Source organism: Tachypleus tridentatus, chromosome 6 (assembly GCF_004210375.1).
Source record: "Tachypleus tridentatus isolate NWPU-2018 chromosome 6, ASM421037v1, whole genome shotgun sequence".
Taxonomy (NCBI): domain Eukaryota; kingdom Metazoa; phylum Arthropoda; class Merostomata; order Xiphosura; family Limulidae; genus Tachypleus; species Tachypleus tridentatus.
Window position 1 is genome coordinate 167,618,747 of NC_134830.1, and position 25,314 is coordinate 167,644,060.

Here is a 25,314-nt window from a genome sequence, read left to right on the forward strand (position 1 = left end):
TTCTGAGTTCGATATAGAGAGTTTTAAATGACTCTGCAATTGTACAAATAGTGGTCAGAAATGAAATCACCAATGTAAAGTCTTTTAATGATGTGTTGAGCCACCAGGTGCCGCCAGTATGGACTGCGTGCACTGTGACATAAAGTCTACCAGCGTTTGAAATTCTACAGAAAGAATACAACACCAAGAGAAATTGATCAATTCCCGCCTAGTTGCAGGAAGTAAAATCGTTGTCATAAGCATCTTTCCAGAATATCCTCTACATTCTCTATTGAGTTTAGATCTTGAGATTGAAAAGGCCATGACATATGGATAACGTCAGTATCATGCTCCTCAAACCACTGGACAACTAATTATGCTCACGGAAGCATTATCATCTTAAAAAACCACCCACTTTTCATTTTTTAAAATTTGTTTACATTTCTTTATTGTTTGGACATAACTATAGTCCATTAATATCGCTATTAGTCAGCGGTATATCTTTGTTTCAGATGCATTAAAAAGTTTCTTCTTTACTTTTCTATATACCCATTTTACTATAAAATCCTTTCTATAATATTTTTACCATTTGCTTTATGGCTACATACAGTATTTTCTTGTGTGTACATTTTCTGAAAACATTAACTTTGAAGTGATGTAGGATAAGACATGAGAAACTTTTTTCGCATACTTTCATAGTCTCTGAAATTGAATTCATGGGTTAATTTAGTCACTAGAAGCATTTATTGTTTGGTTCATATTATGATTTATTTTCATTTTAGTCAAATTAAACTTTTATTCATTGGACTGTGATAGAAAAGAAAACAATTTGGAACGTTCAATCAAAAAATACCTGAACTATGCTTAGTTTAAAGGCAGCGTATTGTAGTATTTTCTTAGCCTGCTTATGTAGAGATATTTGTTTTAATAACTTGTGAAGTTCTAAACATTCAACGTGTTCTTTATTCCAGTAAAGGATGCTCGCAAAACGTGGTTAATAACCATTAGAGCAAAATGAGTTATATTAATCATAATCAAATTAGGATTTTCCTTTCAAAACGCACTACTGAAGAAGCAATTTGAACAAGGAGTCACTTCTGTTACAAACGACACACCAATAATACAAGGTAACAATACGTAACAATTTGACATTCGTCTGCACGTTGTTAGAAAAGGCCCGGCATGACTAGGTGGGTCAAGGCGTGCGACTCGTAATCTGAGGGTCACGGGTTCACATCCTCATCGTGCCAAACATGCTCGTCCTTTCAGCCGTGGGGGCGTTATAATGTAACGATCAATCCCAATATTCGATGATAAAAGACTAGTCCAAGAGTTGCCGGTGGATGATGATGACTAGCTGCCTTCCCTCTAGTCTTACAATGCAAAATTAGGGACGGCTAGCGCAGACAGACAAGTAGCTTTGCACGAAATTCAAAAACAAAACAAAAAACTTGTTGCAAATATTTACATATTTTCTAACTGTTTCTTAAGAAACGTACCGAAAGTATAGTCAACTGGCTCTAAAGAAATATACGCTGGTGTAACCATTACAACGCAAACATTATTCAACCAACTACTCATCAAGATACAAACCAAGACGTGACAAAACACAGTTCTGGGATATTGTACCAGTCCATATTCAATAATATAGCATAATGTGGAAGAATCTAGTTACGTACAAGGTAGATAGCTGTAGTCTTTTCAAAATATAATAGCATTTAAGCGAAGAAAGATTATGTGTTGGCCTATGTCAACTTCTATTATCATTTTCGCCATTCATCAAACTTATAGAAAAACATGTGTTCGGGAATTGTATCAGTTGCTTCCCTGATGTAACTCTTGAGAACAACAATGGGTTGTTTGTAAGTTGTAGACTTTAATATATGATCCACATTCTAAGGTTTTTAGTGTATTGAAAATGTCCAGTAAATCATGAAGTGAAAATGACTTTTGTGTCTCGCCTTGCTGTAAAGGCCTTTGCAGCGCCAACTTCCAATTAGCAAACATAAGATTCTGCAACATTTTTAGTTATGTGGGGTTCGTCTATGGCTTTAAGTTTCAAAGTGAAACAAATAATAAACAGTTTATTTTTTGTGAAAGAGAAAATTGGTTCTTTTGTGAAACATAAAAAGGTACTTTCATTTTTATAATTTATTTTCAGCCACAATGTGCTACTATATGGACAGTAAAAACTACAAAATCCAACATATTTTGGTACAATAAAATGTGAAACCTTCATTATTAGCCTTAACCGACTAGATTGGGTAATGCAGATACTAGTTCTAATAATGGTAACTGTGTTACCAAAACTAGCCGGTTATAACCAATAATAAATATTTTACTTTCCACGGTGCCAGAAAAACGTTAGTTTTTTTGCATTTTTACTTTTAGTACATTGTTTGTGTGTGAAATATAAAGTAAATTGATTTTGTTGTGAAACACAATACGGTAGATTGAATATTATTGTGAAATAGAACAAGGTAGTCTGGATTCTGTTGTGAAAGAGAAAAGAGGTAGATTGGGTTTTCTTGTGAAACAGGAAAAGGTATATTGCACTGTGTTGTAGAACATAAGTTTTAGCAATAACTTGAATAAATAAATACATACATTACAACCTCTGTACAGAATAACAAAACTAACATATATCTATGTACTACCAACTTTTTTATAGTCCGTCAAGAACAACGAGCAACTAAAACCACATCGTGACGACAAGAAACCCACTTGAAGCTAAAATGTATCTCAAGACGACTAATATAGACGACTTTTATTAAAATACAGTAGAGAACAAAGTTTCGACCTTCCTAGGTCATCTTCAGGTTAAGAAAGAGTTTTGAATGTGACCGTGACGGACATGTCTTAGAGACGAGAGTATAAAAGGGTACCGGATTATAAGGGGCGTTGCAGATGGATGTTAGGTTATTAATTAGTATAGGTATGTAGGTGTTTCTTTACATTGGTTTAATGTTGGTTTTAGTTGTTGTATAAGTAAGGCTTCTTTGATTTTTCGTTTTTTGTTTATATTTGTTTCCCTACTTAATATCTAGGTGTTTTCTATAGTTATGTTGTGTTTATTTAACTTTCAGTGTTCAAAAACGTGTGAATGAGATTTTTGTTGTTATTCGAATCTGGTTTCATTTATCTACTTGTTTCTCCAATATAGAAGTCGTGGCAGTTATAAATAATGTTAGTTGTGGTGTTTGTCAATGAACCTTTTGCATAGTATGGACTTTAGTTTTGTACTTGTTATTTGAATAAATTTGGTGTTCACTGGAATGTTGTGTTTTGTCATAAATTCTTTTCCTAATGTTCGTTATTTTTTCGCTAATGTCGGAAATATGTGGAATGCAGCAATGTAAAGTTTTGTTGTTTGTTGTTTCTTGGAATTTATTATTGTTTGTAAGTTGTTGATTTACGTGTATGTGTGTGTAATTCTTTCAACGTTTCTTGGAGGAAATTTGTTGATAGCCCATTGTGTAGCTTTGTGCTTAATTCAAAACAATAACAGAAACAGTAATATGTCGAGTAATTATATGTTTCATGTGCTGAGTCCAGGAGATGTATAGTCCAGCATGGGTGACTTTTCTGTGGATTTATGTTTTGAATTGTGTATCAGTTCTAGTGATCTTGAGGTTCATAAATGTTATTTGGTTAGTCTTTATCCATGTTTACAGGTGAACTTAATGTTAGGGTGTATGGAATTAAAGGGTTGAAAATACTAAGTGTGTGTTCTGTAGATGTTAATCCACCAGTATAGTGGTGGATGTAAGGCTGAATTGATCTCTTGATATGCAATCTGTCTCATACAAATGTTAGCTAAAACTGGTGACACAGGACTGCCCATGCTTAGGCCAATCATCTGTTGGTAGTTTTGGTTATTGAATGTAAAGTTAGTTTTGGTGGTAGTGAATTCTATAAGGGATGTGTATCAATGGGTTGGGGTTTTGGATATGAAGTTCTAATGCTATCTTACAGGCTTCAGTTATTGGGACCTCTGTAAAAATGGAGATTACATCAAAACTGGCTATTACGGTTTTATAGTTTATTGATCAAGAATATATTTAAATTTAAAAGAGTCGTTGGAAAAGGAACCGGCTAACGTAACAGTAATCAATTAAGCCTTACACCCGTCGCCACACTGGTACAGATATGTTGACGATACAAATGGATCTTTGTTGTTTCTTATAAAATGTCAGTAACATCTTTAGAGGTAATCTATGTTTATTTTTTCAACTTTCGTCATCGTCCTTTCTAACTGTTCATACAAATTCTCACGTTGTCATTAGTCTAGAAAAACCTTGGTTTCAACATTTAAGAACAACAAAATGTGACCAAATCTCAATGAAAATGATCCACTTTTGTAAAACTACATATAAATTGCTGTGAAAAATCTGTACGTGATAGAAAAAAGTATACATCACTTTCGGATTCAGCGTACAGGAATTACTGTAGAACATGTAAAACTCGTAAGACAGTGAAATACTCGCAGGATTGTGTTATATTAGTTTAGTTTGTAGTTAACGTGGGGTAACAAAACAAATAATTTTCAGAAAATAGAAAACATTTTACCGTTTTTGTCTTCCATTTCTTCGGTGCTTGTAAGGTTTTGAGAAACACATAAGAAACAGGGTTGAGTGAGACTTCTTGGTTCGTAGTATATATCATGGTTTTGAGGTAGCAACTTGGAATAATACTGTTGTAATTGCTTAAACCTTTTTGGTTCCTTTTCGTTCGTACCTAGATAGAAACTGGAATACACGAAGACAGAGTTTCTCATGAAGTATAATTAAACAAATTTCTTTACAAGTTATACAGTACTGTGCAAAAATATTAGAACATGAGAATATTTTGTAATTCTTTCTATTTTGTGGGGTAATTCATCCATGCCATTATAGAATGTAAATTTCAACACTATAGTAATGCTTCACCGATCCATGTTGACAACTGAATGAGCTCGGGTGAGAACATTATCATTCTTTAGAATTCCCATATACTTTTACCATAGACATGCCATAACGTTTCTGGTTGAATGAACATACTGATAAAATTTAGGGTCTTAAATAACTGTTATGGAACTTCCTGCAGAGTGTTAACTGTATAGAAAGAAGCTAACAAGGAGCTGGAATATGTTATAGGTATATACTATATAACCGATTTATCTTTGTACACTTATTTTGGTGCTTACGCTTGTTTCATTATAGTTTTCTTTGTTGTATGTGATTATATTCTTCACTATACTGTGCAAGTGTCGCCTGTTCTCAAAATTTATAGAACGTTCTTGAGTATAAAAATCAACAATACTTCTTTGAAGAAAGCGCACAGGAATATTGTTGAAATTTCTACAAACTCGCACGATTTCTATAGAAAGCAGCTAGCCAAGTGACGGAAGAGAAAATTATTGTTGAACAGCTGCAGTAGTATGCTATAGGCCCAGGAAGCTATAATTGTGATTAACGTCTATTAATCGAAAAATTATAAAAGTTCAAAAGGTTATAGGTTTCGAAAATTACACTACATTCTACTTCAGTGAATTTCTTCGGATGTTATTACCTCTATCTTTATCGATGAGAAGTGAATTTGTAAGTGTGTGGGGCTAATTAAGTATAGATAGCTTAACCCTGGTGCAACAATATCAACTCAAAAGTAATTTGATCGTCCCGGACCTGGGTCTTTTATAAAATATTGTTCTATTCCGGATATATAACTCAGTATTATCTGTAACTTCTGGTATGTAAACAATGGTTTGTAATAATTATTGGTAATAACCATTATCATAAATTCTATTGTTTTTATGTCTGTATATCAAAATATATTTGTGTTATAAAATAAAACTGTGTTTTTCAATGAACTACTAAATTAAGAATAAAACTTTCTACTGCTTGAAATAGTAATTCGTTAACATATGTAATATAATAACCAGGAGACTTGTCCGAAATAAATTATAATATGCAACACCTAGAATAAAATAATTTAATAGTACTCCACAAATAAACCTTCATAAAAAGTGTTTAACACTATTTATTAGGTTTTATTTCATGTCACAGCCCAAAACACGTAGAGAATTGTCAGTAGAGCAGAGAAATCGCATTAGAAGCCTCAGATGATCCTGGCTGGACTCTCTGACAAATTGCTGTAAACTTGAAATGTTCTCCAAACATTATCAAGTACACCCTAGATCGTGAGACCAAAACAGGTAAATTTAAAAATATGAAAGGAAGATGCAGAACTCCTAAACTCAATGATACTAATGTTAAGTATTTTGTTTATGAAGCCTTCAGGACAGAAGAAAGCATGGGATAAACAACCACGTAGCAAATGATAGAAATGTAGCCAGATCTACAATATCAGGTAGATCTAATGAAAAATAAAATATTTGGCCGTGTAGCAGTTACAAAAAACCTTTACTTCGATTTTCATCGTCTGAAATTTGCTTAAAAGTAACAAAACCCAAAAAATCTGGACTGTTAATGATTTGAAAGGGTGTTAGGGACATACGAGTCCAAGTTTGAAATATCTAGTTCAATGCGCAGTTTGTAGACCGATGGAAGAAAGGTGAAAGATACTTACCTCAATGCATAAAACCTACCATAAAGCATGGGTGAGACGTTGTGATGGTTTAGAAGTGTTTATTTGTTGAGACGACAGGAGATATTTGCAACATAGATGGAATAGTGGACCAAATCAAATACCATCAGATACTCATCAGTGAAGGTTTACCCAGTGGCTTGGGATTATTGGCAAAGGATTCTAATTGCAAAAAGATAAAGAACTCCAAACACTCATTCAACCTAAGCAGAAATTACTTAACTAAGAATGAAGCTGCTTGAATCGTTCAAGTGATGTAATGTCTTCCACAGAGCTCCAATCTGAACCCAATTGAATTAGTCTGTGATTTGATAGGCCTAAACTTGACAAATCTAATGCTACTTCTGAAGAAACTTTATGGGAGTGTGTTTGAGACATTTGGAATGAATTCCTAAAGGACAACTTGATAAAATATGTTGCAACAATTCCTAAAAGACTGTCTGCAGCTATTAAAGCAAGAAGGGGGATACAGAAATATTAATTGTTTACTGAACTTAAGCACTTCCACTGAGTTTCTGTTGCATTAAGTATGCAGATTAATAAAACGTTGACGTTTCGCTTGTGATTCACCTTCTATTGTTTTTTTAAACTCACTTGACATCTAATTTCTGATTTTGTCATATCACTTTTGCACAGTACTGTATATGTTTTATCTGCTATTAATGCAATTAAAGATACATATAATTAAAATTTTCGAAATGTTGTAAGTAATGGTTTCATCTTTTTCACTTAAGTCTGCCAATTATTTCTTATTTACATATATTTTAAGTAAAAAAATAAAGATATTCTTCCTACTCCCTAGTTTTCTCTGAAGAGCACAAATCCGCATTCCGTTTCTGAGTTACTTTGGGGCTTTTAGAGTACGTTGGGCTTAACGACACAGAATGTTGGTTTATCATTCCTGGTAACACCGGTTGCCGAGTAGCTACTGATTGAGGACGAACACTGTTTCCTGGAGCTTGGATTCCATAGTTTATCATTTCTGGTAACACCGGTTGCTGAGTAGCTACTGATTGAGGACGAACACTGTTTCCTGGAGCTTGGATTCCATAGTCAATCGTTGCTGGTAACACCGGTTGCCGAGTGACTATTGGTTGAGGACAAACGCTGTTTCCTGGAGTTTGGATTCCATACTTTATCATTTCTGGTAACACCGGTTGCCGAGTAGCTACTGATTGAGGACTAACACTGTTTCCTGGAGCTTGGATTCCATAGTTAATCGTTGCTGGTAACAACAGTTGCCGAGTGACTATTGGTTGAGAATAAACGCGGTTTTCTGAGGCGTGGATCTCAGCCTGAATCACAGCAGCAGAAGGCCCTCTCTGAGCTTCAGGTCTGACAGCAACACCTGGATCTTGTTGATTGGCAATAATCCTTTTAGCCATTCGAGGCGACTTAATCTCTAACAAGTTAATGCCTCCAGGAGTGTACGTGAAAGGTTTCTTATCTTTCTTCATTGTCCCGTACAACTCGGGAGGTAGGTTACTGTACTGGTTACAACAATTTTCATTTGTTTTATTAATGTATCGCTGTGAAGGCTGGCGACTAGTGGTCTCGTATTCCGTATTGCTCATCTGTAAAATATAGAATTTTTTTAAAACACTATACTATCTATATGAAATATGTATTATAGATCTTTTGTTAAACCAGCTCGTAATATAGCTTTTATGAAACGTTCAAACTCATATAAAATTTGTTAATCTAACTTTAAATATAGTTTGAAAAGTATCACGCTCAATAATACATGATTTCCTTCAAATTTCCTCACCTAGTTCCAAATGTGGTTTTTAAAACATATTACTCTCGGTACATTTCTTTGATTATTCAAATCTGAACATTGTTTTCGAAAGATTTCACTTAACATTAAACTTTGTCAGCCTAGCTCTAATTTTAATTAAAAAAAAAACTCTTATACTGTATTAAATTTTTAAACTGTATTCATGTTCATATTTCGAACAGTTCGAACAAGTATTATGAAGTCTCGTTATAACCTGAGTTCAATGAAATCTTAGTTTAATTAATCATTAAGAAGAAACGATCATGAGATTTGAAAGAAGAAAAACATCTTAATGTGGTAGATATTTAACATTAACACTATTCAATAACACTATGTAACACAATTTTTACTTTTTTCTTGTTATTTCTCAATTGCTTATGCCAAATGTAAATGGAAAAGACCTATTTTTCTCTTCAAACTTTGCTTTTGTGACCTGGGAGCGTATAACGAAAACACGATGGGAGGCTAAATTTGTAATTGCCTGGCATAGCCAGGTGGGTTAAGACGTTCGACTCGTAATCTAAAGGTTGCGGGTTCGAATCTCCATCGCACCAAACAAGGTCTCTCTTTCAGCCGTAGGGGAGTTATAATCCCACTATTCCTTGGTAGAAGAATAGCCCAAGAGTTGGCGGTGGGTGGTGATGACTAGCTGCCTTCCCTCTAGTCTTGCACTGCTAAGTTAAGGACGGCTAGCCCAGATAGCCCTCGAGTAGCTATGCGCGAAATTCAAAAACAAACTATATTTGATAGGTGAAAGTGATTTCACTTTTAAACATTTTTGTATAACTTTAGTATAAATACATGTAAATCTTGATTCATATGTTGTTTTATTCAGACCTAATGTAAATGAAAATGTGCAAAGTTGCCCGTTTTTACCTAGAAAATAGGTTTATTTCTAAATTTCATTTCAATACTTGAAGGGAATAATGGCCATTTTCTGTACTTTTACAACATAAGCAATTAAGAAATAACACACACTATCCAGGAACAAAATTTGTGTTACTTAGTGTTATTAGTAATAAAAAGTTCCACAAGTAAAAATTGAAAGATTAAGTAATTTATATGTGCAATGTTTTTAGTAAGTTGGTTTAAGTGTTGTTATTTTACGCAACATATTAATTAATTTAGACTTCGTTATGTGCAATGAGAATAGTAAAGTAAGAATCTAAGTCTCAGACTTTAGATTCGTCATAGGAGAACTGACAAACTTTGTTAGGGTAAAGTTCCTGTGAAAGTTGTCTGGTACATGTGGGGGGCTCAGCTTTTTTATGGGTTTCTTCTGAAAACCCTCTGGTATTGCTGGGGCGAACAGCTCCTTCACCGCATAGGAAACATTCACAAATACAGGACAGCACATTTTCTAACAGTTTACTTCCTGATTCTTTATCTTTTCCTTTGAGTTTCTCCTGGAAAATAAGGTTGATTAAAGTTAACTTTCTGTAAGGAACCTTCAACAGTTAGTATGAGTTTTGTTAACTTACACAAATATCTCTATAAGGTGTCAATATCGATTTATCTTAATAATCATTTGTGACTTTAGAAAACACGAATACTTCAGTGTACAAACGTGTTGATAACTTTACATTACATACTACACGAATACTTCAGTGTACAAACGTCTTGATAACTTTACATTACATACTACACAAATACTTCAGTGTACAAACGTCTTGATAACTTTACATTATACACTACACGAATACTTCAGTGTACAAACGTGTTGATAACTTTACATTATACATTACACGAATACTTCAGTGTACAAACGTCTTGATAACTTTACATTACATACTACACGAATACTTCAGTGTACAAACGTCTTGATAACTTTACATTACATACTACACAAATACTTCAGTGTACAAACGTCTTGATAACTTTACATTACATACTACACAAATACTTCAGTGTACAAACGTCTTGATAACTTTACATTACATACTACACGAATACTTCAGTGTACAAACGTCTTGATAACTTTACATTATATACTACACGAATACTTCAGTGTACAAACGTGTTGATAACTTTACATTATACATTACACGAATACTTCAGTGTACAAACGTGTTGATAACTTTACATTATACATTACACGAATACTTCAGTGTACAAACGTCTTGATAACTTTACATTACATACTACACGAATACTTCAGTGTACAAACGTCTTGATAACTTTACATTATACACTACACGAATACTTCAGTTTACAAACGTGTTGATAACTTTACATTATACATTACACGAATACTTCAGTGTACAAACGTCTTGATAACTTTACATTACATACTACACGAATACTTCAGTGTACAAACGTCTTGATAACTTTACATTACATACTACACAAATGCTTCAGTGTACAAACGTCTTGATAACTTTACATTACATACTACACGAATACTTCAGTGTACAAACGTCTTGATAACTTTACATTACATACTACACGAATACTTCAGTGTACAAACGTCTTGATAACTTTACATTATATACTACACGAATACTTCAGTTTACAAACGTGTTTATAACTTTACATTATATACTACACGAATACTTCAGTTTACAAACGTCTTGATAACTTTACATTACATACTACACAAATACTTCAGTGTACAAACGTCTTGATAACTTTACATTACATACTACACGAATACTTCAGTGTACAAACGTCTTGATAACTTTACATTACATACTACACGAATACTTCAGTTTACAAACGTCTTTATAACTTTACATTATATACTACACGAATACTTCAGTGTACAAACGTCTTGATAACTTTACATTACATACTACACGAATACTTCAGTGTACAAACGTCTTGATAACTTTACATTATATACTACACCAATACTTCAGTGTACAAACGTCTTGATAACTTTACATTATATACTACACGAATACTTCAGTGTACAAACGTCTTGATAACTTTACATTATATACTACACCAATACTTCAGTGTACAAACGTCTTGATAACTTTACATTACATACTACACGAATACTTCAGTGTACAAACGTCTTGATAACTTTACATTATATATAACATTTACATCAGACTGTCAGATCTTATATCACGTATAATATTTAGTAAATTAATGTTTAAGACAACAGACCTTTGTGTCGAGATAAAGTTCTTGTTTTTTTTATATTATACCTCTGAGTGCCTATTATACCTCTCAGAACCTACCATAGGTATGTGTAACACTATCTATTACACCTTTTTGTGTACATGATGACATGAAGAGTTTTTTTCTTGCATTTTACATAATTTGCATGAACTGTAATGAGTAATTAAAAATTTATTTTTCTCACACTGAACATTTGTTAATAAATCATAAGCATGAACATTCAGTTACCTATCATAAGTTTGAACATTCAGTAATTTATCATAAACTTCAATATTAAGTAACATATAATAAGTTCAAGCATCCATTAACATAAGTTTGAGCATTCAGTAACACATCATAAGTATGAACAATTAGTAACCTATAATGAGTTTGAACATTAAGTAACTTATCATAATCCGAATATTCAACAATGTGTTACAAGTAAAAAAAAAATCACTTTTGTTTTTCCTCGCCTCGTGATCATGCTGTTTTCTCTTGGTTGTGGAGGCGACGGAACAGAAGTTGATGTGCTTGATAAACTGTTGACAACTAGCGTAGACGTCTGACCAGAAGAAGTTGGAAATACTTGAACACCCCTTTTGGGGGTATCTGTGGAGACTGAGGGTGTGTTTACACACTGTTTATCCCAATTCTCTTGGCCATAAAGTCTCAGTTTTGTTCCTCCATCTTCAGGTGACCGGCAGGTGCAGTAGGGCCCTGAGGTTCTTGAGTTTGATGATATAGCTTTCGACATTAAGCCTCTCTGAGCACTTTGTATTCCTTTGATACTACCACTTAGGGTTAGAGCTGCCGAAATTTGAGGTTGTAAAAGATCACATCGCTGGTTTGTCAGGAAACCTATCTGCATTAATACAATATGAAAGCCTGAAGTGGATTCACCCAGGAAGAATGATATAAATGGTATCACTGGAACATCATTCAGGAGAAAATAAAACAATTATGAGTTAATATTACTTTATCACCATTAATGTAATGATCATTAACTCAGTAAATAGTCTCTAGTCATTTTTGTAGCTAATAATTTGAAATGTATGCTAAATTATTGAACTTCTATCTGTTTAGTAACTTTCAATTAATTTATTCATATTCATCGCGTACGGGAAATCTTTCCTTATTCAGATTTGCGTTACTTGCTTTAGAATACTGTGGCATGTTCAAAGTTTTAAAATTTAAAATAACAGTTATTCCAACAATTTTATTATTGTCTAGTTACTTAGAATTTATGAACGCAATCTTTCACATTTTGACGGCTTATTCGGGACGTTTGTGTGACTTTGCTAATGATTAATTAAATTAAAATTATTAATTATATTAGTATATAATATATTGATTTAACTATTTGCATAAAATATAGAGAAAAAAACTGCCCCCAGTGGGTCAGCGGCATGTCTGCGGATTTACAACGCTAAAAACCGGGTTTCGATACTCGTGGTGGGCAGAGCACAGATAGCCTATTGTGTAGCTTTGTGCTTAATTCAAAACATCAACATCAGAGAAAAATCTTTAGGCCTAAAATCCGACAGTCAAATCTGCGTAGTTGCTAGAGGAAGCTTTACAGAGACTGTTAGTGTACGTTGGCTTATAAATATACAGGAATAGTTTGAGGCGATATCTTCTGGCAACTTTCCAACTTTATATTTTGCTTCGTATATGGATATTGGTTACACGACCACATGCTAAAAAAAGAAACAAGCACTTACTTCCAATCAAACAAATGTTGATTTCAATCCAGTTATAAAACTCAACATAAAAGATAATCCATCAATTTACAGAATGTTAAATAAATGTTATCTGATTATAATAATGACTTGCCAGTCCTCAAAATCCAATATAGCAGAAAATTACTGTAGGATTCTTAAATAAGCCTAAATAACGAAACAAAATATATCCAACTCGAATATATCAGCTAGGCTATTCTGAAAATTAATTAAAAGGTCAAAGTTTGGAGGGGATACTTCTAGTGTAGTTTTATATAATAATGAACTAAAAATCGATCGTCAAGCAAGTATCCACAACCTTTTGAGCTTCTACCACACTGGCTACTATCGTACGTGTAAAACGCACTATTTTATCCAGATTGTGAACCGTGATGTCTGTTTCCTGTTTGAAAAGCTGTGCACACAGTCAGAACTCAACATTCATCTTTGACATGACGTCACAGCAGGCATGAGTAAGGTTGGTGACAAATTTTATTCTACACTAAATTGCTATGAATTAATCATACTATTATTTACACCTCAAAATATGGCGTAACAAAAATAATAAAATTGTAATTTACCTTATGTTATTTATTGTAGATGGTCTTAACCGAAATCTCAATAATTCCTTTTTGTAGAGAGCAGTATAAGTAGCTCAGAGTTTTGACTCTGAGTGAAACCAAGAGTGAAACACAATTAAACGTTTTAAAGCTCGTAAGATGATTGCTCTTTATGGATGCATAGATGTATCTATAATATAATATTTATATTATAGCTGATATGCTAGTGGAGATATTGTTATCAAATAACGTCGCTTTAACCGACTTTTCAAAAAAGAATGATTAACAAAAGTAATATGCATTTCAAAAGGAAATTACTGATGCTGTTGATCTAGTGGAGATATTGTTATCAAATAACGTCGCTTTAACCGACTTTTCAAAAATACCTGAAACTAAAGTATATTAACAAAAGTAATCAACAAACATCTCGGCCACTTTGTTTTCTCTTTAGTCTGTCACTGCTGAATTAGAGACGGCTAGTTCAGATAGCTCGGGAGTACATTTGTACGAAATTCAAAACAAGCAAACAACAGCATCTACACTGATATAACAAACATACATATAGAGTTATGTGTGATGAAAATGTCCAACAATTACGTTTCTTACAACATACCTAGATCACGTGAATAATCGCCACTATACTTTCAAAATGGAAATATTTTTAAAAAATCCACTAGATTTATATATTGTTGCGCACAGAGCCAAACTACGGGTTACTTGTTCTCTGCTTATCACGTGTATTGAAACTCAAGTTTTAGTGTTATAAATCATCAGGCTTACTATTGAGCCACCGAGCGGAAACATTAATGGGAAAACATTAAGATACAAAAAAAATCCCTTCGAAGTTCATTAATTCAAATACTTTATGTGAATAAAACAGTGATAACTTACTGTAGCTTACATCCTCTGTTCAGACCGAAACAGTATTGGTTGAAAACAAGAGCTTGTGATTCAAGGCAACCAGTTCATATTAAGATCTTACACCTACTGATAATATGTAACATACAAGCTAAAAATAGTTATTTTTGGAGCTATGACTGTTCAGTGTCTCACGTGGTAGCAAATGTTATCGCGGAAGACGAATTGTGCTCCACTCATGCGCCTGATGTTCAGTTCGTGTTTTCTCTGCTCGGTGTTAAATGAATTTAATTCTCACTTGTGTTAGTTTTCACTCGCACTTCTGTTAGTTTACCTTCATTACTGTTATTACATTTGTACAGAAAGATTAATGAATATCTATTATTCTTACAAAATATAATTGCTTTTTAATTCATTTCATGGCAGCAATACTTTACAAATCAAAGAATATATTCTAGAAAATATAGAAGCAGATAATATTCAGTGAAACATTGTGTTTTAGTAACAATTGTTACTTACCTTTACCAGTAAACCAATACTTCCTTACTAAGGAGCCCGGCATGGCCAAGCATGTTAAAGCGTGCGACTCGTAATCTGAGGGTCGTGGGTTCGCATCCCCGTCGCGCCAAACATGCTCGCCCTTTCAGCCGTGGGGGCGTTATAATGTGACAGTCAATTCCACTTTTCGTTGGTAAAAGAGTAACCCAAGAGTTGGCGGTGGGTGGTGATGACTAGCTGCCTTCCCTCTAGTTTTAATTAGGGACGGCTAGCACCGATAGCCCTGGAGTAGCTTTGTGCGAAATTCAAAAATAAACAAACTTATGTACTTTTAAAGGGTTTATCTTACTTGTATTTTATGTACACTGTATGTATATTTAAGCTTCCGATCTTTACGTCTTTTTAAATTCTTGTAAAAAGTTCCTGTAAATATTTTATTTTATAAAACTGTAATAATATCTTTGCTTTGATCCGAGAAATACCGCATGCAGTTTGTCAATATTTACATTATTTACATACTATAAAATAATTAGTTTATCATAGTAACACTATATTAAAGCCAACTGCTTTTAATTACAACTAACAACATTTCATTTAATATATATTATAAGTTTTAAACCCATTTTATATTAATTTATACTTATATGTTATATTTATACATACATTTGAATCGCATTTCTTTCTATTGATTCTCCTTACTTATTCAAGATGTTACCGAGATGTTACATACTCGTCCTTTCAGTCGTGGGGAGTTATAACGTGACGGTGAATCCCATTATTCGTTGGTAAAAGAGTAGCCAAAGAGTTGGCGGTTGATGATGTTGACTAGCTGCCCTCCATTTAGTCTTACACTGCTAAACTAGAGACGGCTAGCGCAGATAACCCTCATGTAACTTTACGCAAAATTCAAAAGAAACCAAACCAATCATGAAATAAAAACTGAATAAAGCTGCATTTATGTTTAAATTATAAAGTCGAAATAGTTTATTGCGTCATTCAAGTGTTGTTTTCATCGCTTAATATGAGGAATAGGAACTAAAGTGTATTTCAATAAATTACTATTTCTGTGATACAATTTTTCCCTCGTGGCAGAATACACCCATCTAGGCAGGATAAAGTTAATTACATAATATGATATAATGGTGTCAAACCATTCGTTTATCATTTAATTTTGATTGCTTTGGAATAAATATTGCGCCACTGTGTTTAACCTGCGTATAAATCTCTTCATTCCTTCAAACTCAGTCAAGGTTAAGATATAATATATTTTTTCTTCACAGTGCGTTTCATGGCGGCCATCTTATTATCCTACAATTTCTACCCAATTACTTGGCGCAGAACCATTTAAACAGAAATTAACACACCATCGTATCTGAAACAGAATTATGGCTATTTCTTCCCTGATCAGTAGTCAGAACTAATCCAGATCTCCTTAGTTTAAGCGAGCAAACCATTGGCGTTTACTGTATATCATGTCCCAAGGGCCTGTTGTCAGTTGTTTGTTTTGTTCTCGCCTACAAGAAAAAAATAAAAGGCACATTTATTAGTAATAATCATCTTGTCCACAGCTGCAACAAGGATATCTTTTGCCAGTATATGACTTAAAACATACAGGCATATAACTTTCACAGTTACTATTACAAGACTGTGGTACCACTACCACTCTATGACAGTCATTGAGGTTTATGTTACTACATACAAAACCTGATGTGTGGAGAAATTTGTCTCAGATCTCCATCAGGTGGAACTACTACTTTAGGTTCCTTCTCTCTAACATCTTGATCAAAGTTATGATCTTGTACCACACTGTCACATAAGAGACATAATAACTCTAAACTCCAGTAACATCTCACTAACACACTACGATTTCCTTCACAAAGTAATTGATTAAGATGATCTACTGTCACAGCTCGCTCATTGGCATATGGAGCCAAGTGTTGTTCACAGGTACCTTACTTATAAGTATTGATTTCTGCTCGACAAGCGGCTTAATTTATTGATGATTCGAATACCGATGCAACCTTGTGACAATGACTATAAAGGTGTAAAACACTCTACTATCATAACTAGTCAACAAACACCAAGTCATTTAATTTTGGGTACAGAAATTTCATGTTGCTACCTGAATGAAGGAAGTGAGATAAGTATTCCTTCATTCAATCATAGAAAGATAGGGTTTTGTATAATTCACCTCAATACTACCTGCTGGTTGTATCAAGAACTGTCAACAGGTCGACATCATTTAATTCGTTAGTACAATCATTGACTTCTATCTTATGGACGAATTTCTCAAATTCTGCTAAATGTTAAACACAAACTCGCTCTAGTAATGCATTGCCAATTATATCTATAACTAATGTCATTAGAACACGGGGTTCGTATTAGGAAAAAAACGTTGAAACTATTCCTTCCATCAGAAGAGGTCTCTTGGCTTATCCAAGATTTATCATAAGTAAATTGTAAAGACGAATCACCTGCTTGTCGTGACTGTTTTAAACATTTTTGTAGGCATTATCCAGTAAAAAATATCGACTGTACAGAATGCTGATATCTATGGTTCGCTGACCAGGCTGACATAATTATTCTTAATGTATCCACGGTTGGTCATGCCTCCTTAGCAGCTTTTAACCTTTCGATCTCGTTTGACTTACTCGAGACCACTTGTTAATATAAGTGGTACCTCATGAAACAGTCCGCGGATCAGTTATCTTGTTTCATAGTTAAAGTTTGGAGGTCTGAATCGCCTGTTGGAATCCGGGTAAATATTGATATTTAACAAATAACTCCTGCAAAATAATCGAAATTATTTTATCCTTACCCTCAGATCAATCTGACTCGTCTTCTCTTGGCTAACATCAATCTGACTTTTCTGAATGCAGGATATTCTTTGGATAATATTTCACAAGCAGCACAGACCAGAATCAAATATCACTTCCACAATAATCAAGTTCTGATCATAGATTATCTTGGTAGTTCAAAGATAAACCTAACTCAGAGTAGCTACATCTATACAGAAACAAAAAATATATTGATTTGATATGCGGAAGGACACGTGCAATTATATGTATAGATGAAACGAAAATCTCTTTTTAGAACAAAAACTTTGTTTTGTTTATTTGTTTTTATCTCACAGACAACCCACTTTGAACTTGTTGCTGTTTCTATCACGGATAATCGAACATCGAATTTTAACGTTGTAAGCCCGTAAACTTACAGCTGTCCCTACCGGGAACAGAACAAAAGCAGAATAATGGCTCATTTAAATGTTAATAACTCTGGAAATGTGATTACTGCTTTGTATAGAAAGTAAGAAAACTGAAAGAATATGTTTATTATTAAAGTATACTGAAAGTGAAATGAAGTTAAAACTAATTGTCCATAACCATGGGGTAGAAACTAAGACTTTTTTAGAGCGAATCTTTACTCTCTTTAGTTCATAAAACAAACTTTCACACTCAATAATTCCAACATATATGATCTGGAAACGCTAAGACAGAATTCACAATATTCACTCCTTCTGTTGCTGGTAAGTCATAAAAAATTGTATTGAAATGTGAAAATATTTCTGATTCATGTCATTGTCGCTAGGTATTCCCTAAACATTCAGTCAACTCAGACATAATGCAACGGTCCCATAAAACAGTAAATAAATTTTTTAATTGACAAACAATGTAAGTAAAATCTCAAGCCCAATTTAACAAGACTGGATTTAAGATATTTCAACTTAGGACTTAATGAGATTAACAGATATATATATGTATATTTAACCTATTAAAAAAAACAATGTGTGTCACGTCACGTTAGTTCCTCTAGATACGAGTTATAAAAGTAAAAAATTCATTTATTCGGATACAATAGTTCGATTAGTGTTTGCCTATTACGACTATAGTGACGAAGACGCTAGGTGGCCGCGAGAAAGATGCCGTGAAACTTTACAAGTGTAATGAGTATTGGTATGCCTCGCATGGCCAGATGGTTAGGGGGCGCTTGACTCGTAATCTGAGAGTTGCGGTTCGAATCCTCTTCAAGCCAAACATGCTCGTCTTTTCAGCCGTATGGATGTTATAACTTGACGTCAATCCCATTATTCGTTGATAAAATAGTAGTCCAAGAGCTAGCGGTGGGTGGTGATGACTAGCTGCCTTCCTTCTATTCATGATGACGAGAAACCCACTTGAAGTAAAAATGTATTCTAAAAACGGCTGGTATGGGTATTAAAACTTTAATTAAAATAAATAATAACATTCAACTTTCTTAGGTTATCTTGATAATATAGTTTTGCCTTCCCTCTAGTCTTACATTACTTAATTGGGGACGGCTAGTGCAGATAGTCCTCGTGTAGCCTTGCACAAATTCAAAAACAAATAGTCAATAAGCGTTGGTATGATCGACCTTATATAGAGACGTAGAGTGCGATAACCTATCCTAAAGCCAAGAACATAACATTTAACATGATTTGTTTGTTTATTTTGAATTTCGCGCAAAGCTACACAAGGGTCATCTGCGCTAGCCGTCCCTAATTTAGGAGTGTAAGATTACAAGGAAGGCAGCTAGTCATCACCACCAACCACTTACTCTGAAGCTACTCTTTTACTAACACTTGGTGGATTTGACCGTGTAGCTTTGCGCGAAATTCAAAACAAACCAAACCGGACCAACTAATTTTTAGAAATAATTATTCTACGAATACGCCCCAAATTCATTTCATGAGTGATCGCAATTTTGATTGGTTCACAAAGGAACTTAACAATGCTTGATTGCCTTGAATGCACTTTTCTGCCTTTTTATTGCTCAAGTTGGATTCGAGCCGGTATTGGAAAGAAAAAACGTTTACTTTGATCAAAATTGTTAAATTTATCTTGCATTATGAGACATAAAATGATCTATTGAATTAATTTAAGTTGTTGATGATAGATTTAGAAGAAGCCCGACATGGCCAGGTGGGTTAAGACTCGTAATCTTAGTGACGCAGGTTCGAATTCCGCTCACACCAAACACGCTCGCTCTTTCAGCCGTGAGGGCGTTGTAATGTTACGATCAATCTCACAATTCTGTGATAAAAGAGTAGCTCAAGCGTTGGCAGTGGGTGGTGATGACTAGCCGCCTTCCCTCTAGTCTTACACTGCTAAACTAAGGACGGCTAGCGCAGATAGCCCTTGTGTCGCTTTGCGTCAAATTCATAAACAAAACATATTTAGAAGAAAATTTTCTATCAAGAGAGAAACAGATTTTAATTGTTATGTAGGAGTAACTCACCAGACTTGCCACTGACATTAGCTCACTCATTGAGTTGAAATTTTTGGATTTTTTTTATCTAAACGAAACAGATTGCAAAGTCTAAACTCGTTACTCTGTTTATCTATCATCTGTTTACATAGGTTGTTGTCTGTCATGGTAATTACACTCGATTTGTAAAATATAGCTTATAGTTTTTTTTGTAGGTTTTGTTTTTGTGAATTTCGCGCAAATTTACACGAGGGCTATCTGCGCTCGCTGTCCCTAATTCAGCCGTGTAACAATGGATGAAAGGCAGCTTGTCATCACCACCCATCGCCAACTTTCGGGTTACTCTTTTACCAACGTGGGATTAACAGTAACGGTTGAAAGGGTGAGCATGTTTGGTGTGATGAGGATTCGAACCCGCGACCTTCAGATTATAAGTCGAGTGCCTTAATCACCTGACTGTGCGTTTTTCTAAGAATTTATTGTATAGTTTGAGCTTCAGGACAAACTATTCTCTGAATAACTTTTTTAATGTGTTTGCACATTTTGATTAAATATAAATCTAACGACTTACTTTCTAACCCATCAGTATGAAACTGTTCTTTTCTACCAACTGTTATATTAGCTCACAATGGCTCAGCAGTTAGCCTAAAGACTTACGACACTAGAATTCGGGTTTCAATAAAGATGGTTGGAATAGCATAGATAGTCCATGATGTAGCTTAGCACTTAACAATAATTACACCTAATGCTTATAGTTCCAATTAGAAAATTGACAAATGCACGGTATAGAACCAAGTGAACGTATACATATGGCTGACTTCCAAGTATCTGTTTGTGAACGAGTAAGCTCTTTTTTTAATATAGAAGCTATTTTTATTGACTCTTGTAAGGTCTTAAAATAAACTGAATGATTAACTACGTCACAATCATCTGAGGCATGTTCAAGCAAACTCATCTTGTAGTTGATATCATATTTCCATATTTCTTCACACCAGATGACAGTTTTCTTCTCACATGGCTTTTACATTTCCACTAAGAGGACTTTGCTAACTCGTATGAAAAACATGTAAATTTGAGATTCACGAAACTGAAGCCTGAATCTAATCAAATCAACTTCGCGTATAAATCACTTTTGGTTACAAATTATATTGAGAACTTATTCTTGGATAATATGCTAGACGTTTTGATAAAAATCCTAATTTCTAAAACCGGCCGTAGCTGTCGACGATCGCTGCTGTGTTTTATCAACTTAAAACAGTTTCACAGTTACATTGATCCTGGTATACTTTAGACACTGTGAAAAATCTACACTTAGTCATTTTTTGAACTTAGAACAAGTCTTAAGCTATTGTAAAATCATATAATATTTTACCCTCAAAGGGAAGTACTGAGTGTTAAGAAAAAAACTTAATTTACTATATAATTATAAAATAAAATAAAAACTGAAGGAGGTTATTTTTATAATTATTATTTTCTATTATTTATTCATCAAATCTTAAAAATAACCACATAGACGATCTATACTTTGATAAATTGTTTAGGCAGAGTATTCATGGTGAAACTTTGAAGAATGGACGGCTACTGCCTCTTGTGGGGACACAAGTGTAGAGGACGACGTTTCGAAAGTCTTCCACCTTTTGGCTTCAGGTCAGTGTGTGTGCAACAACAACAAACCATGGCAGGAGTTTCGTTTAGAGATAGAGAAGTCTGACGAATTCTCTCCCCATAAGGGGTGTTCAGGAACGTTTATCTATCTGCGCGTGGGAGTTCTCCTATATTTTATTTGATTTGTTTGATACAGTGAAGTGAAGTGAGGCAGTATGAACCTGTCAAGTGAGAATGCCGAGCGAGACGAAGGCGGCACAATAAAGGTAGGCAAGGCCAGAGTCCAGTCCGAAAAGTTATATGGCAGACGAGACGAAACATCAACCTAAAAGGCACGATTCGGGGCTGGCCAAGGATCAATGGATCAAGTTGCCCTGGCTGGGATCTAGAGATTTAATGCCTCGGATTTAGGTGTGTGGGTAAACGGGAATAGCCCGAGAAAACCCAGGGTGCCGAAAACTCTACCCAGACCGTGACCGGAAGTAGCTGGAAAGGAAATCAGGGTTAATAACGCATACAGGAATAAAACACGTGACTTAAGGCAAAGATGCGGAAGTAGCTAATTGGATGGTGACTTGGAAAACGACTTGCCGTTAACTTGAAAAATTTTGTTTGTTTGTTTTAATTTTGCGCAAAGCTACTCGAGGGCTATCTGCGCTAATCGTCCCTAATTTAGCAGAGGAAGACTAGAGGAAAGGCAGCTAATCATCACCACCCACTGTCAACTCTTGGGCTACTCTTTTACCAACGAATAGTGGATTGGCAGTTACATTATACCCCCCCCCCCCACGGCTGAAAGAGCGAGCATGTTTGGTGCGATGGGGATTCGAATCCGCGACCCTCGGATTACGAGACGAGTGCCTTAACCAACCTGGCCATGAGGACAAATCTTGTAAAGTCAGGGAGGAACTTCAGGTTGAACCTGTATTCACATCTGACACCCAGAAGTGATGAGGAAAATCGTGAGAGTGGAGGTGACTCGACTGGATGTTTTTTCTTTAGTGTATTGTTCTTTAACGGTCTGGGATGATTTGTGTCTTCTTGCAATTTTAGTTTGTATCTTCTGAGTGTTAGTGATCTGGTTGTCTGTTTCAACTGACGCTTTGGTGGTCGTGATTTGAGTTTGGCATATGGTTGTAGCACACGGAGTTGAACTTGGGGTCTGGCAGGATCTGTTACATTTCTTCTTTAGATTAGGTCGTAGCTGTGGTTGACCACGTCGTCAGTCTGAGTCTCATTGTCTTTGGTCCTGATGGTGAGTATTGGGATGTTGCTGGTAGTAGGGGTTAGCGGCATTGTTGCATGAATAAATTTGCGTGTTTTTCCTGGCTGGTTGTTGATTTAGCGGTAAGTCAGTGGCTGGTTGTGGGAAGTCTTCAGTTTATTGTCTATGTTGTAGTTGTCTAGGGAGTTTAGATATCTATAGCTGGGTGGAGCGACAACGAGGGTGTTCGGCACTGTGCTTGTAGGTTGTAACTATCCTGAAGAATTTAGTGGCTTGATTGGTATGTTTGGAGAAAATCCGATAGATGGCACATATCTCAGTCTTGGTTTGGCATTCTGTGGCATGTTTGATTTCTGCAGGGTGAATGGGTATGTCGACGCCTCTGAAAAAAACAACAGAGAATAGATTAATAGAGCTCTTCGTGGGCGAACAGCTGACGTTGATTTCAGTGTTCTGATTGGAGAAGATATTTCCTTACGCTTGTGTTTTCACAGCAGGCAGTTGCCGTCCATTCTACAAAGTTTCATTATAGACGATCTATGCTGTGCATATTAACGTGTTTGTCGTCCTGGAGTGTTCTTTAGACCGTAGAACACTAAAAAACAACTTACAGTCAATGGCTGATTTAAAGTTGTGTGAGGCCGGGGGCTAATACTTTTTATGGGCTTTACATTCCATATAATTTTACATAGAATAAAATTATTAATGGACCTCCCATTAAACCCATGGATCCTGGGGCTTAGCCCCCTCTAATCCTCAACTAAATACGCCACCGCTTATAGTTACAAATACAGTCTGGTGAAGCCTCCAGCACCAGAATAAAAATATTAATGTTTTAAAGTAAGAAATGTCAGAAAATACTTTTAATATTTAAAATTCGCTGCTCATAAGATACAGAAACATAACATTACATGAGTGTATTGTAACTGTCTTCCGATAACGAATACATGAGCCTTTATTCGCGTTTCAAAATGTTAAAACATGAGTTTTATGAAGTGGTATGTAAAAATCTCTACTTTTTATCGTTGGCATTTTCCTTTCGTTCTCCGTTGGTACAACGGTAAGTCTATGGATTTACAACGCTAAAACCAACGGTTCTATTCTTTTCGGTGGACTCGGTCGATATGGCTTTTCTGTAAAAAATCACATAGGTTTCCTTTTTAACTTCAAACGTTTATTAAATAACTTCCACAAAGCATATCTTTTTTTCAGTTTACTTTTTTATTAGGTTTGTTTTATTTTATTAAATATCATATGTTTTATAACTGTTTTTCATCATTATAACATTTGATGTAGAATATTTTAGCTATTTATCTCAGATAGTTCGTCTTTCATTCATAGTAACATTGAGTCTGTGAAATTGTTGACACTTGTTTCGTACAAACAGCATTTATTTTTATGTTCTTAATTTTTCATGTTAAAAAATCTATATTTTTATTAATTTAATTAAAGTCTTGGAAGTTTCTTTGCAATAATCGAACGTAACAATGAATAACGCAAACTGGTTTAACAAATTAACATTCAGTCGGCATTTCCTTGGATTTCACTATTACTTCACATCAATGTGACATACTTTCAGTGAGTTTTAACGTATTGGACAGTTTTAAATTACAAATTTAAAAGTACATTCAGTAAGTGCTGGATAAAAAGTTAGTTACCGTGTTTCTCCGATAATAAGACCTACCCATAAAATAAGACCTAGTGTTATTTTTGGGGATAGTTTTAATATAAGCCCTACCCTTAAAATAAGCCCTAGTTAAGAGTGGCAGGAAGAGGAAAGAAATAAAAAAAATTAATTTATTAATTAGTTTAATAGTTAGTTAATTAGTTTGCTTAAGTATTAATCAGTTAGTTTAATAGTTTAATAATAGTTTATTTTAAATGGTTAGTTTAATAGTTTTACTTTGTAACTTCATTTTTTAATATATCAAAATAAGACATCCACCGAAAATAAGCCCTAGTGTAATATTTTGGAGTGAAAATTAATATAAGCCCTGTCTTATTTTCGGAGAAACACGGTATTAAGATTAAACTTAGTAGTGTAGTGCTATAATTCTAAACTTACTGTCTCTTTGTTTAATAGCAATTAGGAAGCGAAGGACAATGTTAAATTACGTTAGATTTTTATTTTCTAACTGAATTAAAACGTATCTGACTTTTGCAGCACGCCAAGAA

At 34.5% G+C, this 25,314-nt stretch overlaps 1 protein-coding gene across 1 annotated transcript; it reads right to left on the minus strand.

The window, feature by feature from the left end:
* Nucleotides 1-4,424: 4,424 nt before the first annotated feature.
* On the minus strand, nt 4,425-20,898 carry LOC143254398 (uncharacterized). Its single transcript, XM_076509501.1, has 5 exons — nt 20,881-20,898; nt 11,907-12,376; nt 9,550-9,747; nt 7,360-8,138; nt 4,425-4,727 (listed from the first exon to the last, which is right to left on the minus strand). Coding segments are annotated over exons 1-5 (1,650 nt in total). The 5' UTR covers nt 20,882-20,898; the 3' UTR covers nt 4,425-4,525.
* Nucleotides 20,899-25,314: the final 4,416 nt, after the last annotated feature.

What these genes read in the sequence shown, in the direction of transcription:
- LOC143254398 (XM_076509501.1), bottom strand. An exon ending in AGGAACTTTACCCTAACAAA is followed by an intron (nt 8,139 to 9,549) that starts GTTTGTCAGTTC and finishes TATATTTTACAG; the next exon opens with ATGAGCAATACGGAATACGA. An exon ending in TCTTCAGAGAAAACTAGGGA is followed by an intron (nt 4,728 to 7,359) that starts GTAGGAAGAATA and finishes CGTGTATTCCAG; the next exon opens with TTTCTATCTAGGTACGAACG.